The 17,795-nt window shown below is 36.2% G+C and overlaps 2 protein-coding genes across 2 annotated transcripts; one reads left to right on the top strand and one right to left on the bottom strand.

Annotated features, from left to right (window-relative positions):
- The first annotated feature begins 2,340 nt into the window (after positions 1-2,340).
- Positions 2,341-7,661, top strand: epdl2 (ependymin-like 2). The gene is made up of 6 exons (XM_083565481.1): positions 2,341-2,564; positions 3,128-3,162; positions 3,271-3,405; positions 4,410-4,596; positions 4,678-4,765; positions 7,280-7,661. The coding sequence occupies exons 1-6, from the start codon at positions 2,372-2,374 to the stop codon at positions 7,404-7,406; spliced, it is 765 nt and encodes a 254-aa protein (XP_083421607.1). The 5' UTR covers positions 2,341-2,371; the 3' UTR covers positions 7,407-7,661.
- On the bottom strand, positions 7,519-15,389 carry otub1a (OTU deubiquitinase, ubiquitin aldehyde binding 1a). The gene is made up of 7 exons (XM_083565477.1): positions 15,255-15,389; positions 13,160-13,221; positions 12,066-12,164; positions 11,030-11,148; positions 10,864-10,948; positions 8,940-9,134; positions 7,519-8,027 (listed from the first exon to the last, which is right to left on the bottom strand). The coding sequence occupies exons 1-7, from the start codon at positions 15,301-15,303 to the stop codon at positions 7,830-7,832; spliced, it is 807 nt and encodes a 268-aa protein (XP_083421603.1). The 5' UTR covers positions 15,304-15,389; the 3' UTR covers positions 7,519-7,829.
- Between the last annotated feature and the right edge of the window lie 2,406 nt (positions 15,390-17,795).

Here is a 17,795-nt window from a genome sequence, read left to right as displayed (position 1 = left end):
TGAGTTTCTTTTTTACTTCAACCAGACCATTTGTACATGAAGCTGGAACATGTTTCTGGCCTTTTAGTTCCAATGAAAGAAAATCTTACTGTTATAGAATACAAATACGTTCTAAATAATGGTGTGCTTCAAAAGTTATGGCAACAGTTTGAGGAAAAAAAAAAAAACGGGAGTAATGTTTAGGTGTCAACATACCTTTGGACGACGGATGGATACAGATGGATATGATATCCAATGAATATGGATATGTGGTCGAAAATGACAAATTGACCGCACACTTCTTAAGTCAAAACAATATTTCAAGCTCTACACTGATACAGACACGGCTTTACACCCCTTGTATGTAACTCGACTGTGTTTTTTTCTGACTCTGACTTGATCATGGATAGGGTTTGTGGCTGATAACAGTGGTAAAAGTCTCAAAAGCTACAATTATGCATTTGTTTTTGTATCACCAACAAAATCAGGAGTACGAATAACAACCAGAAACTAATTATATGACAAAAGTACACAGTTGTAAACAGTCATATGACCAGCATTTCCAGTTGAACATTGACCCTGAGATAAAAAAAAAAAAAAAAAAAAAGAATAAACCAACATTGCTCACAGTCATGTGAGACTGGATGGGTCATTCCATTTCAGACTTTATCTGGTGCCATCTGTAATTCCTTGCATGCAATTGCCAGTGAGATGCACCATGAGGGGGCACAGAGATATGAGACAACAAACAAATACAAAATAAAACATGAAAATAAAACAGCTATAAAAAGATGCGGCGTGCTTCGACACGAAGTCAACAATAAGGTTTCATTCGGACAGAAATGATTTTGAAGTTATTTTTTGTATCTTTTTATGTCTCGGGAGCTGTTTGTATTTCACTAGTCATCCTTGTTCATATAGGCTGAGAGGTGGGAAGTAACACAATGCAGTGCTACTGTGTTTAAGACTAGTTTTTTTAAATATCTGTATATGAAATTTCTTTTCATTTGGAAAGATCACACACAAACAAACTGAAATGCAGCTATTTTCCCAAATCTGTAGCTGCCATCACACCCCCCACAATCTCCTCAGTAAATCCACCAGGACCATTTTTAGCCCACCCTTTGCCTCTGCATGTACTACAGTGCATTTGTCTCTGTATACAATGTGCAATATCTCTAAAGGTTTTATATTATGTGCAATACATTTTAGAACACATTAATCAAGTCAATCTATATCTATTTTACAGTGTACTCTGTTTTTTTTTATTCTAAATTCTACTTTTTTTTTTGTTTTATGTTTCAACATCCTTTTTTGCTGTCTAAGTGTTTCCAAACTAAAATTCGTTGTATTGTATACAATGACAGTGAAGTACCCTACTCATCACTCTCCACTCCAAAACTACGTCATTACATTTCTCTAGAATCAAATATTTGTAAAATCCTATTAGTCAACTTAAGAAGTCTACAGTGGCTAAAATACACTACATTTTATCATGTGACACCAAGAATGAAGCTTACAAACCCATCATTGTGATCAATCCACTTTGTATTTAAAACAGCAGTTTTTATTGATAGCTAGCTCTTAACATTCAGCTAGTTTGTATTGTCAAAAAGATTATAATGCTATTTTATGTTTCAGAGATTGGAAATAAAGGTATATTTATTTCGCTTAAACTACCTAAAGATTGTTATAATCCCTGGTTTCTTGTTGAAAGAAAGCACTAATTTGCCACCAGTAGCTAAAACCACTGTGCGATCTGAGGCAACTTACATTGTCAGAAAATCGAAAAGTTTAAACTTTTCTTCTTCCGTTTAAAAATAGAATTGAAAGAGATAAAAAACAAAAGTCACATGACCTTTATAGGTTTTATTTTTCACATGTAATTACCCATACTATTCCTCTTCACATGTAGGGCATCATAGTTTACTTTCTGAGGTGATTTCTCACACGATTTATTTAAATTTGACATAACAGGATTTTTTTTTTTTTTTTTTTTTTTAATCAATGTTAGATTTTCGTTCCCAGGTGTGATTTGTGATTATTTCATTTAAATTTTTCAGATTTTTCTCTTTTTTTCTTTTCTTTCTTTTTTTTTTTTTTTTTTTTTACATGTAATTCCCACATAATTTACATGTTCATTATTAGGGTACACCATGGTGAAATGCACCTTTATGTGAGTAATATGTGATCATGTGTGGACAATATAATCACAAGTGAAAAACACTAGAATGTTTTACAAGGGTTCACTTTTATTAAATTATTTATGTGTAATTGATTAGTTACATTTTGGTACTTTTAGCACCTCTGCCTAAGCACAATAAGAGTCTGAATAAGTTAATCATCAGCTACACTGAACCAGATCAGCAAATGTAATCCAGGCTTGGTGAGAATGAAAATGTGGAGTTTACTGAAACTGGATCAGTATAAAACCTGTATACCATTGCAGTATAAAACCTGTGACCATTGCGTATTTGTGCTGCTGTGTGTCCCGAATCGTCTTGGAATCATGCAGGCTGCTTTAGTGCTTACGATCGTCCTGAGTGTGCTGCTCGGTGCCCTCGCTCAGAAACCACACCACTGTAGTAAGTCCAGCAGAGTGATGTTATCTCCGAATCACTGCATTCCAGATTGAGATTTAATCTTAAATAGTAACACTGTGAAAGTCAATGTCATTCTGAGGTTAAGATTTCCACCAATACATTTTTAAAACTAGTCCATGTTTAAATAATAATAATGAAAAATCTGTAATCTTGATATATAAGTTCAAGAACAGTTGTTGGAGAACTAAAATCTGTTACATATACATGACATAAAATTGCTACAGTTTAGAGACTGACCTTTTTTTTTTTCTTTTTTTTTTAACTTCTTTTAATCTGTAAACATTTTATTTTTATTCTTCGAATTTGCAAATAACAGAAGACGGGTTTAAAAAAAAATTATAATATCTATTTAAATAAAAAGTAAAATCACTCTTTCCTGATGAGCAATCTTCAGCTTAATGATTTACCTAAACACATGGTATAAAGGTTATAACGGTTTAATTACCATGTATTCCCTTTTTAATGTATATTACGCAATTTTCATGTCCTGAGCTTTACCAAAGAGAGAGATGTCTAACACTGTTTATTGTTTCACCTTCCCACAGAATCCCCACCGTACCTCCAGGGAAAGTTATATGTAGTAAGTATGTCTTATGTGTATCAGTTGTGTATGGGCAGCTTTACATGTTAATACTCTGTCGTCTTTTTTGTAAGAAGCTCCATACTGAACATCATGTCTCTTTTACAGAACTTTCCTGAGGGAAAGACAGTAGTGTATGAGCAGTTCTACTATGACGCGTTGGAGGAGAGGATTCGTGTTGTCGCAGCTGGGAAGGAAGGCGAACATGATGTGTTTATGGATCGACTTCTGCTTTTCAGAGAGGTAAAAAGAAAGCTTGGGATATAAAATTTATCAAAGCTACTAGTCATACTTTTATTATAGATATTAATTTAAAATTTAAAATACACCTGATGTATCACAATTGGACAAAAACTACTTAAAAAGAGCAACCCATTATGCTGAGTGATACTCTATAAATGCCTGTAGCATTCACTTACAGTCCACTGCAATAAAAACTTAATTATTGCCATTATCCCTTCAACCAATGACGATGCAGCAGTACAATGTGTAAATTCATGCCAATGCCATATTTTTCAAAAGGAAACAACAAACAACAAAAAATGAAAAATGTGTGATCTCTGTGACTGGCTGGTTTAAGTATTTCAGAAAATGCCCTTTACACAGTTTACACAGAATTCAATTCAATAAAATCTTTCTTCTATAGTGCTTTTAACAATGGACATTGTCTCAAAGCAGCTTTACAGAATGTAAGAATTATTTAACATTCACAAAATTCACTTATATTGAAATGTATTTGTATTAATCCCCATTGAGCAAACTGGGGGTGACTGTGGCAAGGAAAAACTCCTTTAGATGACATGAGAAATTCTTATGAAAAAATCCTCATGAGCACCAACGTGTGTGATTATGAGTAATGTCCTTTCTACAGAACGGTTAAAAAATATATATTGACTGACTGATTGGACAGAAAATATTTGTTGATGAAAGATTCTCTTAGCATGCATAAAAAAAATCGAACCTTGTGGTGAAACAGCAGAAGACCACATCAGGCTCTATTTCTGTCAAACAAAAAAAACGTAGAATCTGGGCAGGGACTCAAACTGGACAGGTGAAGATTAGTAAAAAATGAATCTGGTCTTTTTCTAGTCTTTAGCTGTCCACCTTTGGCGAATCTGTGCCCTTGATAGTATCAGCTGCATCATATGTTCCTGTTTTTGTGGTCCTCAGGCTTCTGTCAGCTATTTCAAAACTATTATAAAAATAGCAACTCTAAAAATCCTACTCTCATGTTGTACTCATTTCAGAAAGTTTACTTCGACATCAGTTACCGCAACAAAAGCTGTGTTAAGGGATCTCTCGACGTGCCCTTTATTCCCATCGCGATTCCCTTCGATGCCCAGCACAGGGCCCAAGTTGTCCTAGGAAGCTTGTCTGCTCCTGGGCAGGGCCTGCTGGTCAACAACTGGGTGGGATCAAACGCTGAGATAAAAGGTGAACTCAAAAAACCTTATACTGAACATAACCGTCATTGATCAGCATTAGATTTACTGGTTTTTCATACCTCTTTTTCAGCAAACTACTCCATGACCTTTACAGAGTTCGGCTGCATTCCTGTCGTCACCATCTATAAGATCGATGGCCAGGGCCACTTTCTGTCAAGGTTAGGATTTTTAGAAAAAGGATTTTATAAATTTTGTGCACAAAACACTGTCACTGTCATTGTTGCACATATAAGTACACACAGATTTACCAGCTGGTTTACTGGGATAAAGAGCCAAGCTGTAAAACATGGGGAATGTACAGATGCACAAAATGTAACTGGTTTCCAGCATGAAACTAAAAGCTTGATGTAAATAATCCACAATACGAGTCCGATCCATCAAGGTTAATATGTTTGTATTTTTTCATTCCTAAGAATGAATTGTTCTATTTACAAAAGAAGCACTCAAAAAATTCAGAAATGTGTTCTTTAGTTGGCGTTCATTCATGTTTAAACTTGATTCAATCGCTTCCAGTCATGTAATTGGTGATGATTTACTGCATTGCTATTCCACAAAGAAAAATTCATGTGGAAAAAAAAGCTGTCCAAAAAAACCCCACTAATTCCATAAATGAACACAAATAACAAAAACCTTTCAATTTGGATGGAATTAATGGCACACCATTAAAGGAGGAAGAGTTAATGTGTATCCATGCTAGCCATGTTCTGCAAATGCTAACAGATTTGGTGGGGGAATTTTTTTTTAACCCTCTGAGATTAACTTTCATGAGTAAAAGTAAAAATGCTCATATATATATATATATATATATATATATATATATATATATATATATATATATATATATATATATATATATATATATATATGAGCATGAGCAAATTTACACACAACCTTTCTTACAGATTAAAGGAGTGAAAACAATAAATGTAATGTACTAAAGTAGATCATTTCTGATAGATAGATAGATAGATAGATAGATAGATAGATAGATAGATAGATAGATAGATAGATAGATAGATAGATAGATAGATAGATAGAATAATGAATGCAAACGTGATTAACTGAATGCTAGCTGAATTGTGTAGTGACATCTCAGACAACCCAAGTATTATTATTTCTTTTTTGCAATTTGGAATCATGCTGATATTTGATAACGTTCCCTCTCAGCTTCGCTGGCAAAAGTTTGATAGTGGTATTCCACCAGACAGCTATAAAGTATGCAAGATCAAAGAGAATTCCAACAAAGCTTTAAAGAGTTTTGTAAGTTTTGAGCCATGTGCAAATCTATATACATAAAACTGTCGTGGTTGATCACTATTTGGGGTTAAGAGGACGCGTGTACATGTGCATGTTTTGGCATCTATTACTGCTAAGCTGAGACATTTTGTACTCAGAATGCCATAAATAGGTATTTCATTATTCTTCAAAAGAGCCATTAAACATTTATGAGATGTGCCTTTTGTAAATCAGATCTAGATGTACTAATGAAAAAAAAAGAAAGAAAATTGATGATTGCTTAATGGAATTAGGTCAAAATCATGAGCCTTGTTGCCCTGAGGACAAGAGTGTGCTTATTCACTGCCTTTGATGTCGGACTGAGTAATTCAAACAAGATGTGAGGATTAGGGTTAAAAAGTTTCCTAATTCTGCATCTTTTTACTTTCTATTTATTCTAATGTTATATTAGGAGTTGATTACATATTAATGGAAATGAGAGGTGCAATGGTTCATTTAAATCTAATTAAAAGGCATATAAACTAATATCAGTTCTGAATCTTTACTGCAATATTATTAGTATTCGGAAGGCTGTTAATACAGAAGCCTTTAGTCCAAATCCAAAATCCAAATTCAATTTCATTAAAAGTTTGGTATATTACATAATATTAGTAATAATATCAGAATACATTTCAAATGAATATTTACACTCATTTGTCTTATCATGCTGCTCCATGTCCTGTTTGTGATGAAAATCATACCAGGAATCTGAGAACTGCTACGTGCAACACTATCATTTTACTGTCAGCAAAATACATCATGTGCTTTCAAACCAGACAAACAACAGTAGTGAAACTAAAATATACATGTTTTTTTCCATGATGGAGTTTTTTTATTTTTTTAAACTAGTGAATAGGATGAACTTGGACAACACATCCTGGACATACATGCAAAAGCGATCTGTATTTTTATAGTTTCCAACTCTGGTTCTGGAGAACTATCTCTATTGCAACTCATGAGAGTTCATTACAAAGAATAACACCACAGAAAAGACATTCTACAACATCCTCACCATAATCACAAATGGCAGGTGTATACTCTGCTACAGCGTTCAAATAGTTGAATGATCTTAAGAGAAATAGACAGTCCTTAGTAATGCTAATTCCATTATCCAGCATGGATTCTGAGACATTCTTTATACGCTTAGAAGGGACTGCGTGGTTGGATTAGGGATTTAATGTTGTTGTACTTCACCCATTCATCCGCTAGAGGTCCAATCTTGACTAATGTACTTTTAATATAATAAAGGTATAGTATAAAGCACTTATTTTGTCTATATAAAACACAGACTAATGGGACATTGTGATAAATATGTGATTGTAGTCATAAAATATTTATATCAAACTCTTGCACTAATATTTTTGTATGTATAAACATAACCCCTTTACTCTTTTCAGCTTCTTCGATATCGTCACCGGCATGGAGGATCCCTCAGTCTTCTTTCCTCCAGATTTTTGTTTCTCTAAAAACCTGGTGAAGCAGAAAGAAGGCAAAGCAACAAACTTCTTCGCTGCTTTACTGTAAACGATGTGGTGCATTATACACGTGATTTCCTCCTTTCCTTCTTTCCTTACCTCGCTGCATCCGCTGCTGTTTAAAATTCTCGTTCAAATAAAATGATGCTCAAATCATCATGTCTATTGCAAACTGTTTATTCGCACACACTCAGAAACGAAGAACACGAGCTGTATAGTAAAACACAGAGAAAATTCCAGCGGTAAGCACGGGATATTTGGGGAAGAGTAGCGTTTAGAGTTATACAAAAAAAATTAAATAAAACAGGAGCTGTACAAAAGTCCAGTGTCTGAAGTCACAGAAATCTGCCTTTGGGGGGGTGCTGAGAAAGAGACGATGAGATTGAGTACTGGACTCCTAATATTCATTTCACAGCTTTGAAGTCGACTCGAAAGATACAGTGCACCGATGTTGGGAGCTGCTCCTGTGCAGCTATTTGTACAATATGTCGTAGTGGCCCGGTCTGTACAGGAGGAAGATTTTGGGTTCTCCATCCTCGGGGAAGATGTGGTGGTTGACTGTGCCTCCCTCCCCTCGGTCCATGTACTCCACCAGGATGCACACGCTCAGGGCCTGCGCTAGAGCGATGATGTGGATGTGGTCGCTCTCTTTGGACATGGGCTCCACCTCCTGGTTAACAGAAAGGAAAACATGTTGAATTGGAATACCGGTGTAGCTTTTTCTAGATAGATGTCGCAGTTGACGCAACACAATATAATTTTTACCAATATTTATGGAAAAAGCTAAATAAATCTATTTATATGCTTTTAAACCATCAATCTTGATGCTGTGCTTCTATAAGACAAAATTGTCCAGAATCATATATACGCTTTTACCTCAATACAACTGCAAATGCTTCCAAAGCAACACGTTACACACTGTTACCCTTCTTCTAGTAAAATGGTGGTGTTTTAGGAAATTTATAAACCATGGGGTGATTTGATGCTAATAATGATGGGAGAGAGCCAGACCACTGTGTAAAGTCTTCTCTGGCACATCCCAAAATTCTCAATGGGGTTTAGATGTGGACTCCTTAAGGGGGGTTACGGTGTGGTGGCCAATTCATGTGTGAAAATGATGCCTTCTGAACCACTCTTTAATTAAAGCCAGATGAATCATAACATTTTGAACTATGCCCATGGCTTAAAAAAAATGTAATTGATAAAATAAAAACATGGTTATTCATAAATTCGTTCATTCATTCAGTATATTTGGGAAGCCAGCTGAGCTAATTATTTTGCTGAAGACCAACTGAAGTAACCCCAGATCATAACACTGCCCCCACAGGCAAAGGCATGTACAGTAGACACTAGGCATGATCAGGTGCATCTACCTCTCTAACCCCGACGCATTAATATAACTCTTGCAGACAGCCGTTGGTATAGAAAAATTAATGAACAAATTCTGAACATTAGGAATCGATCAAAACGCAATAACACTTGCCTGTCACATTTCCAAATGTAGCTCAGCTATTTCCCAGAAATAGGCCATTTTTGTAATCGAGAAATCCGCAGGGAGATGACGAGACATTAACACACTCACCTGCTGGCAGAATTCTCGCACGGTGCGTCCGCCCTCTATAAAGTACTGGTAGAACTCGTCCTCTCTCTGCAGGTAGCCCGAAGTCACGAGGCGCAGATACACCACCAGGTAGTCGGACACGCTCTGCTCGTTGAAGGAGTTGAGCAGCTCTGCCACGGACGGCTGCTTATCACACACCTCGATCAGGTCCATGAACTAGAAGCAGCAAGGGAGGTGGGGAATAAAACACTTTTTGCATGAAGACAGTATCACATTCCAAGTGATTCCCTCAGAGTATCAGGGAAATGATCCAGAATCAAAAACAACCTGCCATGTGTGGTCTCAACAGACCGGGTATGAACATGCCCTGAGAGCATCACAACAAAAAATAACAAAATACACCAATCGAGTTCCGAGGTGCAAAATTAAATGAAACATTAAGTCGAGCTCGAAATGCTAGATCTTGATGCAGATAAGAGCAGAAGACCACATCTGGTTTCACTGCCAGGAGATATCTTAGGTTACAGGGGCCCTGGGCACACTAGTACTCAAAGGTTCATGATACATATAACACACAATATATATATATATTAAAGTTTCTTTTCGGCTTCTCCCGTTAGGGGTCGCCACAGCGGATCCTCCGCACGTTTGATTTGGCACATGTTTTACGCTGGATGCCCTTCCTAACGCAACCCTCCCCAATTTATCCGGGCTTGGGACCGGCACTAAGAGTGGCTGGGGATGGTTCCCTGACCGGGAATCATAAAATCCAAATTTTAAGCAAGTGCTTACTTGATAACAGGAAACATGACACAGATCTGTTTTTTAGGCCACTGTATAGCCTGAGGCCAGTGTATTAAATAAACCCTGACTATGTTAACATCATCCAGAATCAAGTCTGTGACATTTATAGGCTGTGTTTATATAAGATCTGTTTATGTATCTGAGAGAGGAGGCTTGTGGGTAATCATGACACACAGACAGGTGTGTTGATCCCTAAACTTTCTTAGCAAGTTTTTTTCTAATAGTACTGTCCATTCATATTACACCTGGTCCAGTTTACATATATAGAGAAGTTTCTGAGTTTTAATTAAACCTCTTTCACATGACATGCTAAAGAGCCGGTAGGAACATGATATGGCAAATAATTAGGTTTTAAATCATGAATTCCTGGTTATGATTCACAAACCACACTTACACAGAAGCACACAGTCAGATAACATCAAAACTCAAAACCAGATGAATAACACAGTAACACTCGTGGTTCCATACACCAATTATGTACACACAGTTCACGAGTATAATAAGTTGCTGTTTAATAGAAATACGTTTGTGCAGAAATAAGAGAGAGAAGGGTCTACCCATGGGTTTTTCTATCTAATTCATTTATGTTAAAGAGATTAGAATAAATACACAAAAACAAGATATCTACTATTTAGAGCTGGTCCTGTACATTGTTTCTTCTCTTAACTGTTTTGCATTATATTTGATATTTTATTTATATGATTCATAAGGACTGAAACGTCAATTCGTTGTACCCTGTGCAATGACAATAAGGAAATCTATCTATGTGAGACTTTCATTCAAGTTTTCACTTTACACCCTCTAGTGGTCAAACACGTGCACCTACAATATGGACATGGATCTGGGTGACGTCGCACCATGTGCACACAAATAAGCTAATGCTAAATTACTCATGGTTTAGCCCTAACAAAACAAAAAAAAAGTTAAAAAAATATTTACACAATTTACCCGAATAATACTACGATTTAATAATTTTAAAAAATCTGACAATGTTGACAATAGATGCAATTATCTGTACCAGAAAAGCCTGAAATGCCTGAAAACCCAGGGCAGTGCACAAGTTAAATGGTCCATGCTTTAGTTCATATTTATATAATCTAAATATTTGAAATGACTTCGATGCACTTATGTGTTTGCGTACCGTGTTGTGAAAATCTTCGATGGTGAATTCGGTGAAGCCTTGGCTCACAAGGTCCAGTTTACTCTTGGCAGCAATGGCTTTGAACCTGCAAGTACAAACATTTTCCAGTTCAGTAGGTGTATCTAAACTCCTACATTTGCTTATAACGTACTCTCTAAAGAATTACCTGTGAAGTTCTTTACTATCATCCAGCACTGATTCTAAGTAAGCAAAACCGAAGGCTCTGTAGAAGCAGTTTCCGTCTGGCCGCGTCTTCCGTATAAATGAGTACTTCTTCTGTAAATCCTGTAAGTAATATCACACAGGGTACAATTGTCATCATTCATACAACACAAGACCATTGATTTCATCATATGAAATCTGGTCACAGCTTCACATTTGGAACAGGGAGATATTAAAAGACAGTGTGTAATTTTGTTATAAGAACTTATAGAGTTAAAGACTGCAATTTCAGCAATATAATAATCATTTTAAAACACACTGTGTGACATGGAGCTAATAAAATTGCTAATGGCATGTATGTAGACGTTAACAGACACGGACAGAACATTTTTGCAGATTATCTTTGGTCGCAAGACTGTGACAATGGTCTTTGAACCTCTTTACAGTATGACTTAGAACCACCATTTAAGAGTCACGACTAGTTAGACCGATTTTACCGATAGCTAGGGTGGATCAAAAATACAAAAATCAGGAAAATGTGTTCAATTAAATAAATATGAATATATTAATTATATTAACAATTATAATTATATTAATAATAAATGATAATAAACAAATATAATAGCGCTCTCTGTGCGGCGTGCAGTCTCACGTGTAAAAACAAACAGCACGTGGATTCAGTGAATCGCCTCCAGAGGCCGCTCTCGTAATCACAGCAGACCTCCTCGGTCTCTGCAGCAAGAGAAAAAGCAATCCGGAAAAACTATCGTTATGGATGTTTTGCTGATAGCCGAAAGTTACAGCTATCAACTATGGGTGTCGATTCATTGGCAAAAACGATGAATCGTTCGACCTCTAGTCATGACCAAAGAAATCACTATGACTGTGTCTTACTGGTCTTTTTTCTGGGACAGCCCAATATCGTACAGCGGGGGGAATCGAATTTTTCAAAAGAGCCTACTTCATACACAGTATAATTCACTGTAAAAGAACTGGTGTTTAAAAAAGAAAGCAATACATGCAGGGCTATAATATCTTACCCTTATTTTTTGCTGGTAAATCGAGTCATCCTCAGCGTACTCTTTTTTAAGTATAGCTAAATCCTGACGATCTGAGACGAGTGAAATGCTGGTGGCAATCTGGAATTAAGCATCATCAAGTGAGAGCCATATCAGGTAGACTGTCACCATGTGTTCACATTAGAAAATATAAAATGTTTAATGTGGATGTTGCACAACAATTAACATATTATTGACATTATTGTGGTAGTTGAATTGTAAATAGACCTATATAGGGTGGCCTGGGGAAACCTGTCAGACACTGCTGTGAAGAAATTCTGGCAAACAGACAAACTTGGTGAAACAGGAAGTATTGGGCAGGATTGGGTTTTTAAATATACTGTAATTTACCAACCAAATAAATATTTGACCAAAAGCTCATGGAAGTTATTTGCTTTATAATGATGATTCGGGTGAAAAGACACCCACCTGAAGATGTCTATATCCTTGTCATTCATTAGCTACTAAAAAATCGCAAATAATCCAAAATAAATAAGACAATGTCTGTGAGGTCCCTGTGCCACAGACAGAATGAAGCTTTAAATGCATTTCTTTTTTTTTTTCCACCTTTGGACATTATCGGAATTTAAAATGCTACAGTTTCTTTACAGCTTTAGAGACATGCAAAAAGAAACATGTTTGAAAGATTGATAGTTTTATCAGTTTTCAAAATTGTATTGAATAGAAGAAAGAAAATCCGAACGTATGAAGGGTTTCCCCGGGATGCCGCACATATTGTAATTCTACTACAGTGTTGCTGTTCCAAAAATAAGATAGTTCATGTACTAATGTGGCCTTAAATCCGGTTTAAGAAATGGGAATTGAACACGATTGGTCGTATTGGTTCTAATAGTATAAAAAGAAGACTGAGGACATCAGACACTCCACATGATTATATTCGATTGTTGGAGTTCTGTCTTCAGCACGATAAATTTGCACAAAATTGAAAGAAAATATAATCATAATGTTCATTTGACTTTTGCTTGAAATAAAACTCGGTGTCGGATTGTTATCAAAAATGTTACACAATTTTATGATAAAAAAAAATGATTTTAAGACCAGAGAACAGGTATTACCTCTTGCTGAATCCTGTCTTGTTGTGCAATAATAGCTTCGTCGTATGCAAGACAATTCAAACCTGTCCGAAAAGAAAAGTTAAACTGACTATAGATCACTTGGCACATATACAGTCATGGACAGAAATACACAACTTCTTTTATACCTGTCTGTCAACGTATAGGGACCAGAGATATTCGAATGATGGACTCTGAGAAGAAAAACTAGTGCTAAACACAGGTTTATTATTCTTCTTTGCCATTCCTTACCCCAATAGATACACGGCTATGTAGAAAGAAGTATGACTTTTATCGAGCTTGGTGTGAATACAGAGATAATATGCATGCCTACATTGATGAGTGTTTGTTAGTAAAAAAAAAATGTGAACCAGCTAATATTAACGATCACAAGGTTATAATGTACATCGTTATATAAGCTCTTCTCTAAACTACAAAATTGTAATAAGACAGTTGTAAAGAATGTCTCTATGCTATAGCATTACAGTTTCACTTCACTGGAACTAAAAGACCTGAACCTGTTTCAGCATGACAATGTCCTGTACATAAGGAAAGCTCCATTAAGACATATGGGCAAGGCTGGAGTGGAAGAACTTAAGTGTCCTGCAAAGAGCTTCAATTCCTTTAATCCAGTGGAACACATTCCTAGAGGAATGAAGGTCATAACAGCAAACTAAATATGGAATAGGAGAGTCGAATAGCAGATTTGTATGTTTTATTTATAATTCAGATTCATGGCATTTGGAAGATGTCTTTATCCAGATCGACTTACAATAGTGGCATCTTGGTGGTGCTGGTCTTCCAATTAGAAGTCCAACATTCTAACCACAGAGTTACCATTTCCTTTTATGTGTTATATAGTGAGGTGTTCAAATACTTTTGGCTTCTTAATTATAGATTTAAACAAGTAGTGTGTCTATGTGGCAAATGTAATTCCACGGTAAAGCGAGGGATTAATGTATACACTGTATTGCCAAAAGTATTGGGTCACCTGAATTTTCCTGCTCCATGTGTTTTTTTTCTCCAAACTGTTACCACAAAGCTGAAGCCACTCAACTGAATAGGATGTCTTTTTTTGTGCTATAATTAAATTTTGCATTCACTTGAACTTGGAAACCCAAACCTGTTCCAGCATGGCAATGCCCCTGTGCACAAAGTGATCTCCTTGAAGATATGGTTCACATGCTTTGGAGAGGAAAGATCTTAAATGGCCTGATATAGAGCTCTGATCTCATCCCTACTGAACACCTTTGGGGTGAATTAAAACACTGATTGCATCCCAGGCCTCCTCACCTTCATCAGTACCTGCCTTTCTTAATACCCTTGTGGCTGATATCCATAAGCACACTCCAAAATCTGGTGGAACATCTTCCCAGAAGAGTGGAGGGAATAAGAGCACATTGGGACTAAATGTGAAATGCAATGCTCAAAAATCACTTATGACCAGGTGACCCCATACTTTTGACATATAGTACATTATATAAAGAACATTTAACACTGTCTTTTTCCTCAAGCACTGCATTATATTTTTGGCTCCAGACAACCTGGACATCATAAAAACAAAAGCTGTAATAGTCGCACTTTCACAGTTAAAGTACAGGTGGTTACAACACCATTTTGCTTCTTTATCTGTGCATCTCAGTGTTTCCCCTGCACGAACACACACACGGAGAAGAGCTATTCACTAATGTATGAGATGAGTGTGTAATAGCAGTGCAAACCACTCAGATGTGCAGGTCAGAGTTCATCAGGACCTGAGCCCTAGACAAAGAAGCGCTTATACTCCGCAAAGGAACTGAGGTGAAAATCTCAGTCAGCGAGGAACATTTCAGTATTTGGTTCTCGGTTAAACAGCAGAAACAGACACATGTACAGACAGGACTCGTATTTTCTAACTATGACGGATATTTACATTCTGATTAAAGATCTCAATTTGGCAGCTAGGTTGCTATCGTTTTAGCCTGTTAGCATCGAGTTCTCCTCAGCAGCTCAAAGCTGAGATTAATTCTGCATAAATAATGCCACGAAGATGTGCATTGCTTCTTATAAAAGCTTATTTCAAACCGGCAAGTTGTTCATGCCTTGTGAAATCTCTCACCATCGAGTTCCTTTTGAGACATCCCTTCTTGTTGTTCGTCGTCCGCCATGTTTCTTGGAATTGCTTCCTGTCACGTGATCAGAACCTACGCTTCCGGATCGCAGCGTGTGTTCCGCCCATTTACTACTGAGTTAAGGAGTGAAAACCAGTCACCAGAACAAAAATCAAATCCAGAAGATAGCTGGATTTATTTAAATATATACACAGTGTCCGAAAAATGAAAATAAATAATGAAATAATGAACTTGCATTTCTGCACCAATTCAAGAAAAAGCAACCACCTCAGAATTTAAATAACATGTTTATTTTTAAGTAACAACATCCAGAAGATCACCAATTATTACAAGTCACTGGGCAGCAGTCATTCATTGATTCGATATTTTAGAGACTGGTGTGAATGAGAGAAGGCAGACTGCCCCGTAAAGAAGGGAACATTGAAGGTGGTCAGACGGTGGTTCCTGTGGTCCCAATACAGGTTTAAAGGGCATGATCCCAGCAGACTTCTTTTTCAGGCATCCTTCTTCTTGTAGCTCTCAAGGTTAGCCAAGACCCAACCGGATGGAACCAGGATAGCCAGAGCAAACAGGGTTAGACCAATTGTTGTCTCCTGCAAAAAGGACAAATGCACAATCAGTCTGTGGACAGTAAGATGGCATCTCAGCCCAAAACAAGTTAATATTGCTTATAGCAACATACAGCAGAAATCGCTTTGCAATCACAGCACAGATCAGGTTCGACTCTGAAAAGCTTCGAGAAAAGCTTTGTGAAGAGAAAGTGCTAGTCTGTCTGGTTTTAAAGCCTTTCAACTCTGTCATCTTAACTGTACAAACCATTCATCAGACAAAGTTTTTGATAAAATTGTATTCTGTAAATTTTCCTCAGCGTTACACTGACATACATGTGTTTCCTTTCTGATTACTAAAATAAACTAAAAATATAAAAATCACCCTCTTAGGTCAGTAATGTACAAAAAATGTGCAGGCAGTGTTACGTTCTCTTTAAAAGAAAAAACCTAGATCATAGTTTCTCAACTTCAGCCCTGTGCACAGGGTTAAAAAAAAGTGAAGTGGGAGAAAATTGTTTAAATCAAATAAAATGTATTAACCACAAGCCTCTCCAATCAGTGCACTGTTTACCACAATTTCTTGCACCATCCATACCTGTAGCCTAAACTACAGCTGGTTAAAGACAACAATAGAGTTCCAATGATTTACACGCATTCTCTCTAGTTAAGTGTAGGTGGGTTTTAGTTTTTTTGACGTTGGCTCTGGTTGGACGCCATCAGCTGTTTTTTTGGCAAGAAAGAGAATCCAATAGCAAATGGACAGTTTGGTGTCTCAGATGCACCCGCCTAATAATCGGCCTCATTTGCAGCACAATCAGCCCATGCTAATTAACTAAAAATGACAAATCAACCCGATTATTTGGTCGACATCTATAAACTGTTACCAATGCTACAGTTATGATATTCACCTTCATATTAAACAAAGAAATATTGATTCAGCATCCTAAATTAAAATTTACCAAAAAAAATTTAATGGAACAATTCATGGCAGATGATCTGCAATAATCAATTGCAATTACAAACACAGGAACGAGCGGATTCTAACCATGAGTAAAGTCTATGACGATGACGGGAGGTTCCTGCATGGAAACATTTACCTAACTTTAAATGGTGAGTCTCAGAAGTCAGCAATTGTTACATCAGTAAACCTTGTTCAATTTTGCTTTACCAAAGATACAACTGATGTAAAAGACTTCATAGCTGTTAGACACAAGTAATAACAGGAACTAACTATCGAGGTATGCAGGATTATTTATATAATATATATATATCTATATCTATATCTATATATATATATATATATATAATCACACACACACATACACACAGTGCAAAATAGTGTATTTCTGGTACAGTGTGCAGCCACAGTGACACTGTGCTAACTCTAGTTTCTTTTAGATATAAAAGAAAGTGCAAAAGGGAGACAAACTTGCGGTCCGCCACTTAATACCCTCCTCAGGGAACTCAGACCGTAAATATGTTCCACACGTACAAAGAAAAGACCGAACCGAAAGCCTTGTACCGAAATATTTTATATAAATTATTTATATACACCATGTCAACTAGTATTATTTTGCTTAAATTTTGTATTATATATAATTATATTAATATTACATAAATATTATTATAACATGAAACAAATGCTTGTCAATATAGTTAACAAGCCTTTCTTGCTTAGATCTAAATTATTATAAGATTTTTTTTTAATCATTCCAAACTTTCATTTAATCTAGGCTTCTTATTTCAGTAAATTAATGTTTCTAGAACAAACTTTTCGCTAACAGACCCCAGAAACTAAGATAAACGTTAACTGAAGTTGAATAAATGGATAGGAAAGTGCGATATTTTTTTATTACAAACTGATAATTAACTTCCTTCATTAAGGGTATTTTTTCAGATACACAGCCAAGTAATAAAAGCGTCACCTGGAACGAACACTTTTATATGTAGACTTTAATAAAGATATAAGTTTCGACA

Source organism: Silurus aristotelis (assembly GCF_946808225.1).
Source record: "Silurus aristotelis genome assembly, chromosome: 16".
In the NCBI taxonomy this organism is placed as follows: domain Eukaryota; kingdom Metazoa; phylum Chordata; class Actinopteri; order Siluriformes; family Siluridae; genus Silurus; species Silurus aristotelis.
This window is presented reverse-complemented; position numbering and strand designations above follow the sequence as displayed.

Coding starts and splice junctions, on each gene's coding strand:
- epdl2 (XM_083565481.1), top strand. CDS start 2,372: ATGAAAATGTGGAGTTTACTGAAACTGGATCAGTATAAAACCTGTATA. Junction 4,597..4,677: donor ATCAAACGCTGAGATAAAAG/GTGAACTCAAAA, acceptor CCTCTTTTTCAG/CAAACTACTCCATGACCTTT. Junction 4,766..7,279: donor CAGGGCCACTTTCTGTCAAG/GTTAGGATTTTT, acceptor TACTCTTTTCAG/CTTCTTCGATATCGTCACCG.
- otub1a (XM_083565477.1), bottom strand. CDS start 15,303: ATGGCGGACGACGAACAACAAGAAGGGATGTCTCAAAAGGAACTCGAT. Junction 13,222..15,254: donor GTCTCAAAAGGAACTCGATG/GTGAGAGATTTC, acceptor CTTTTCGGACAG/GTTTGAATTGTCTTGCATAC. Junction 9,135..10,863: donor TCGAAGATTTTCACAACACG/GTACGCAAACAC, acceptor TGCTGCTTCTAG/TTCATGGACCTGATCGAGGT.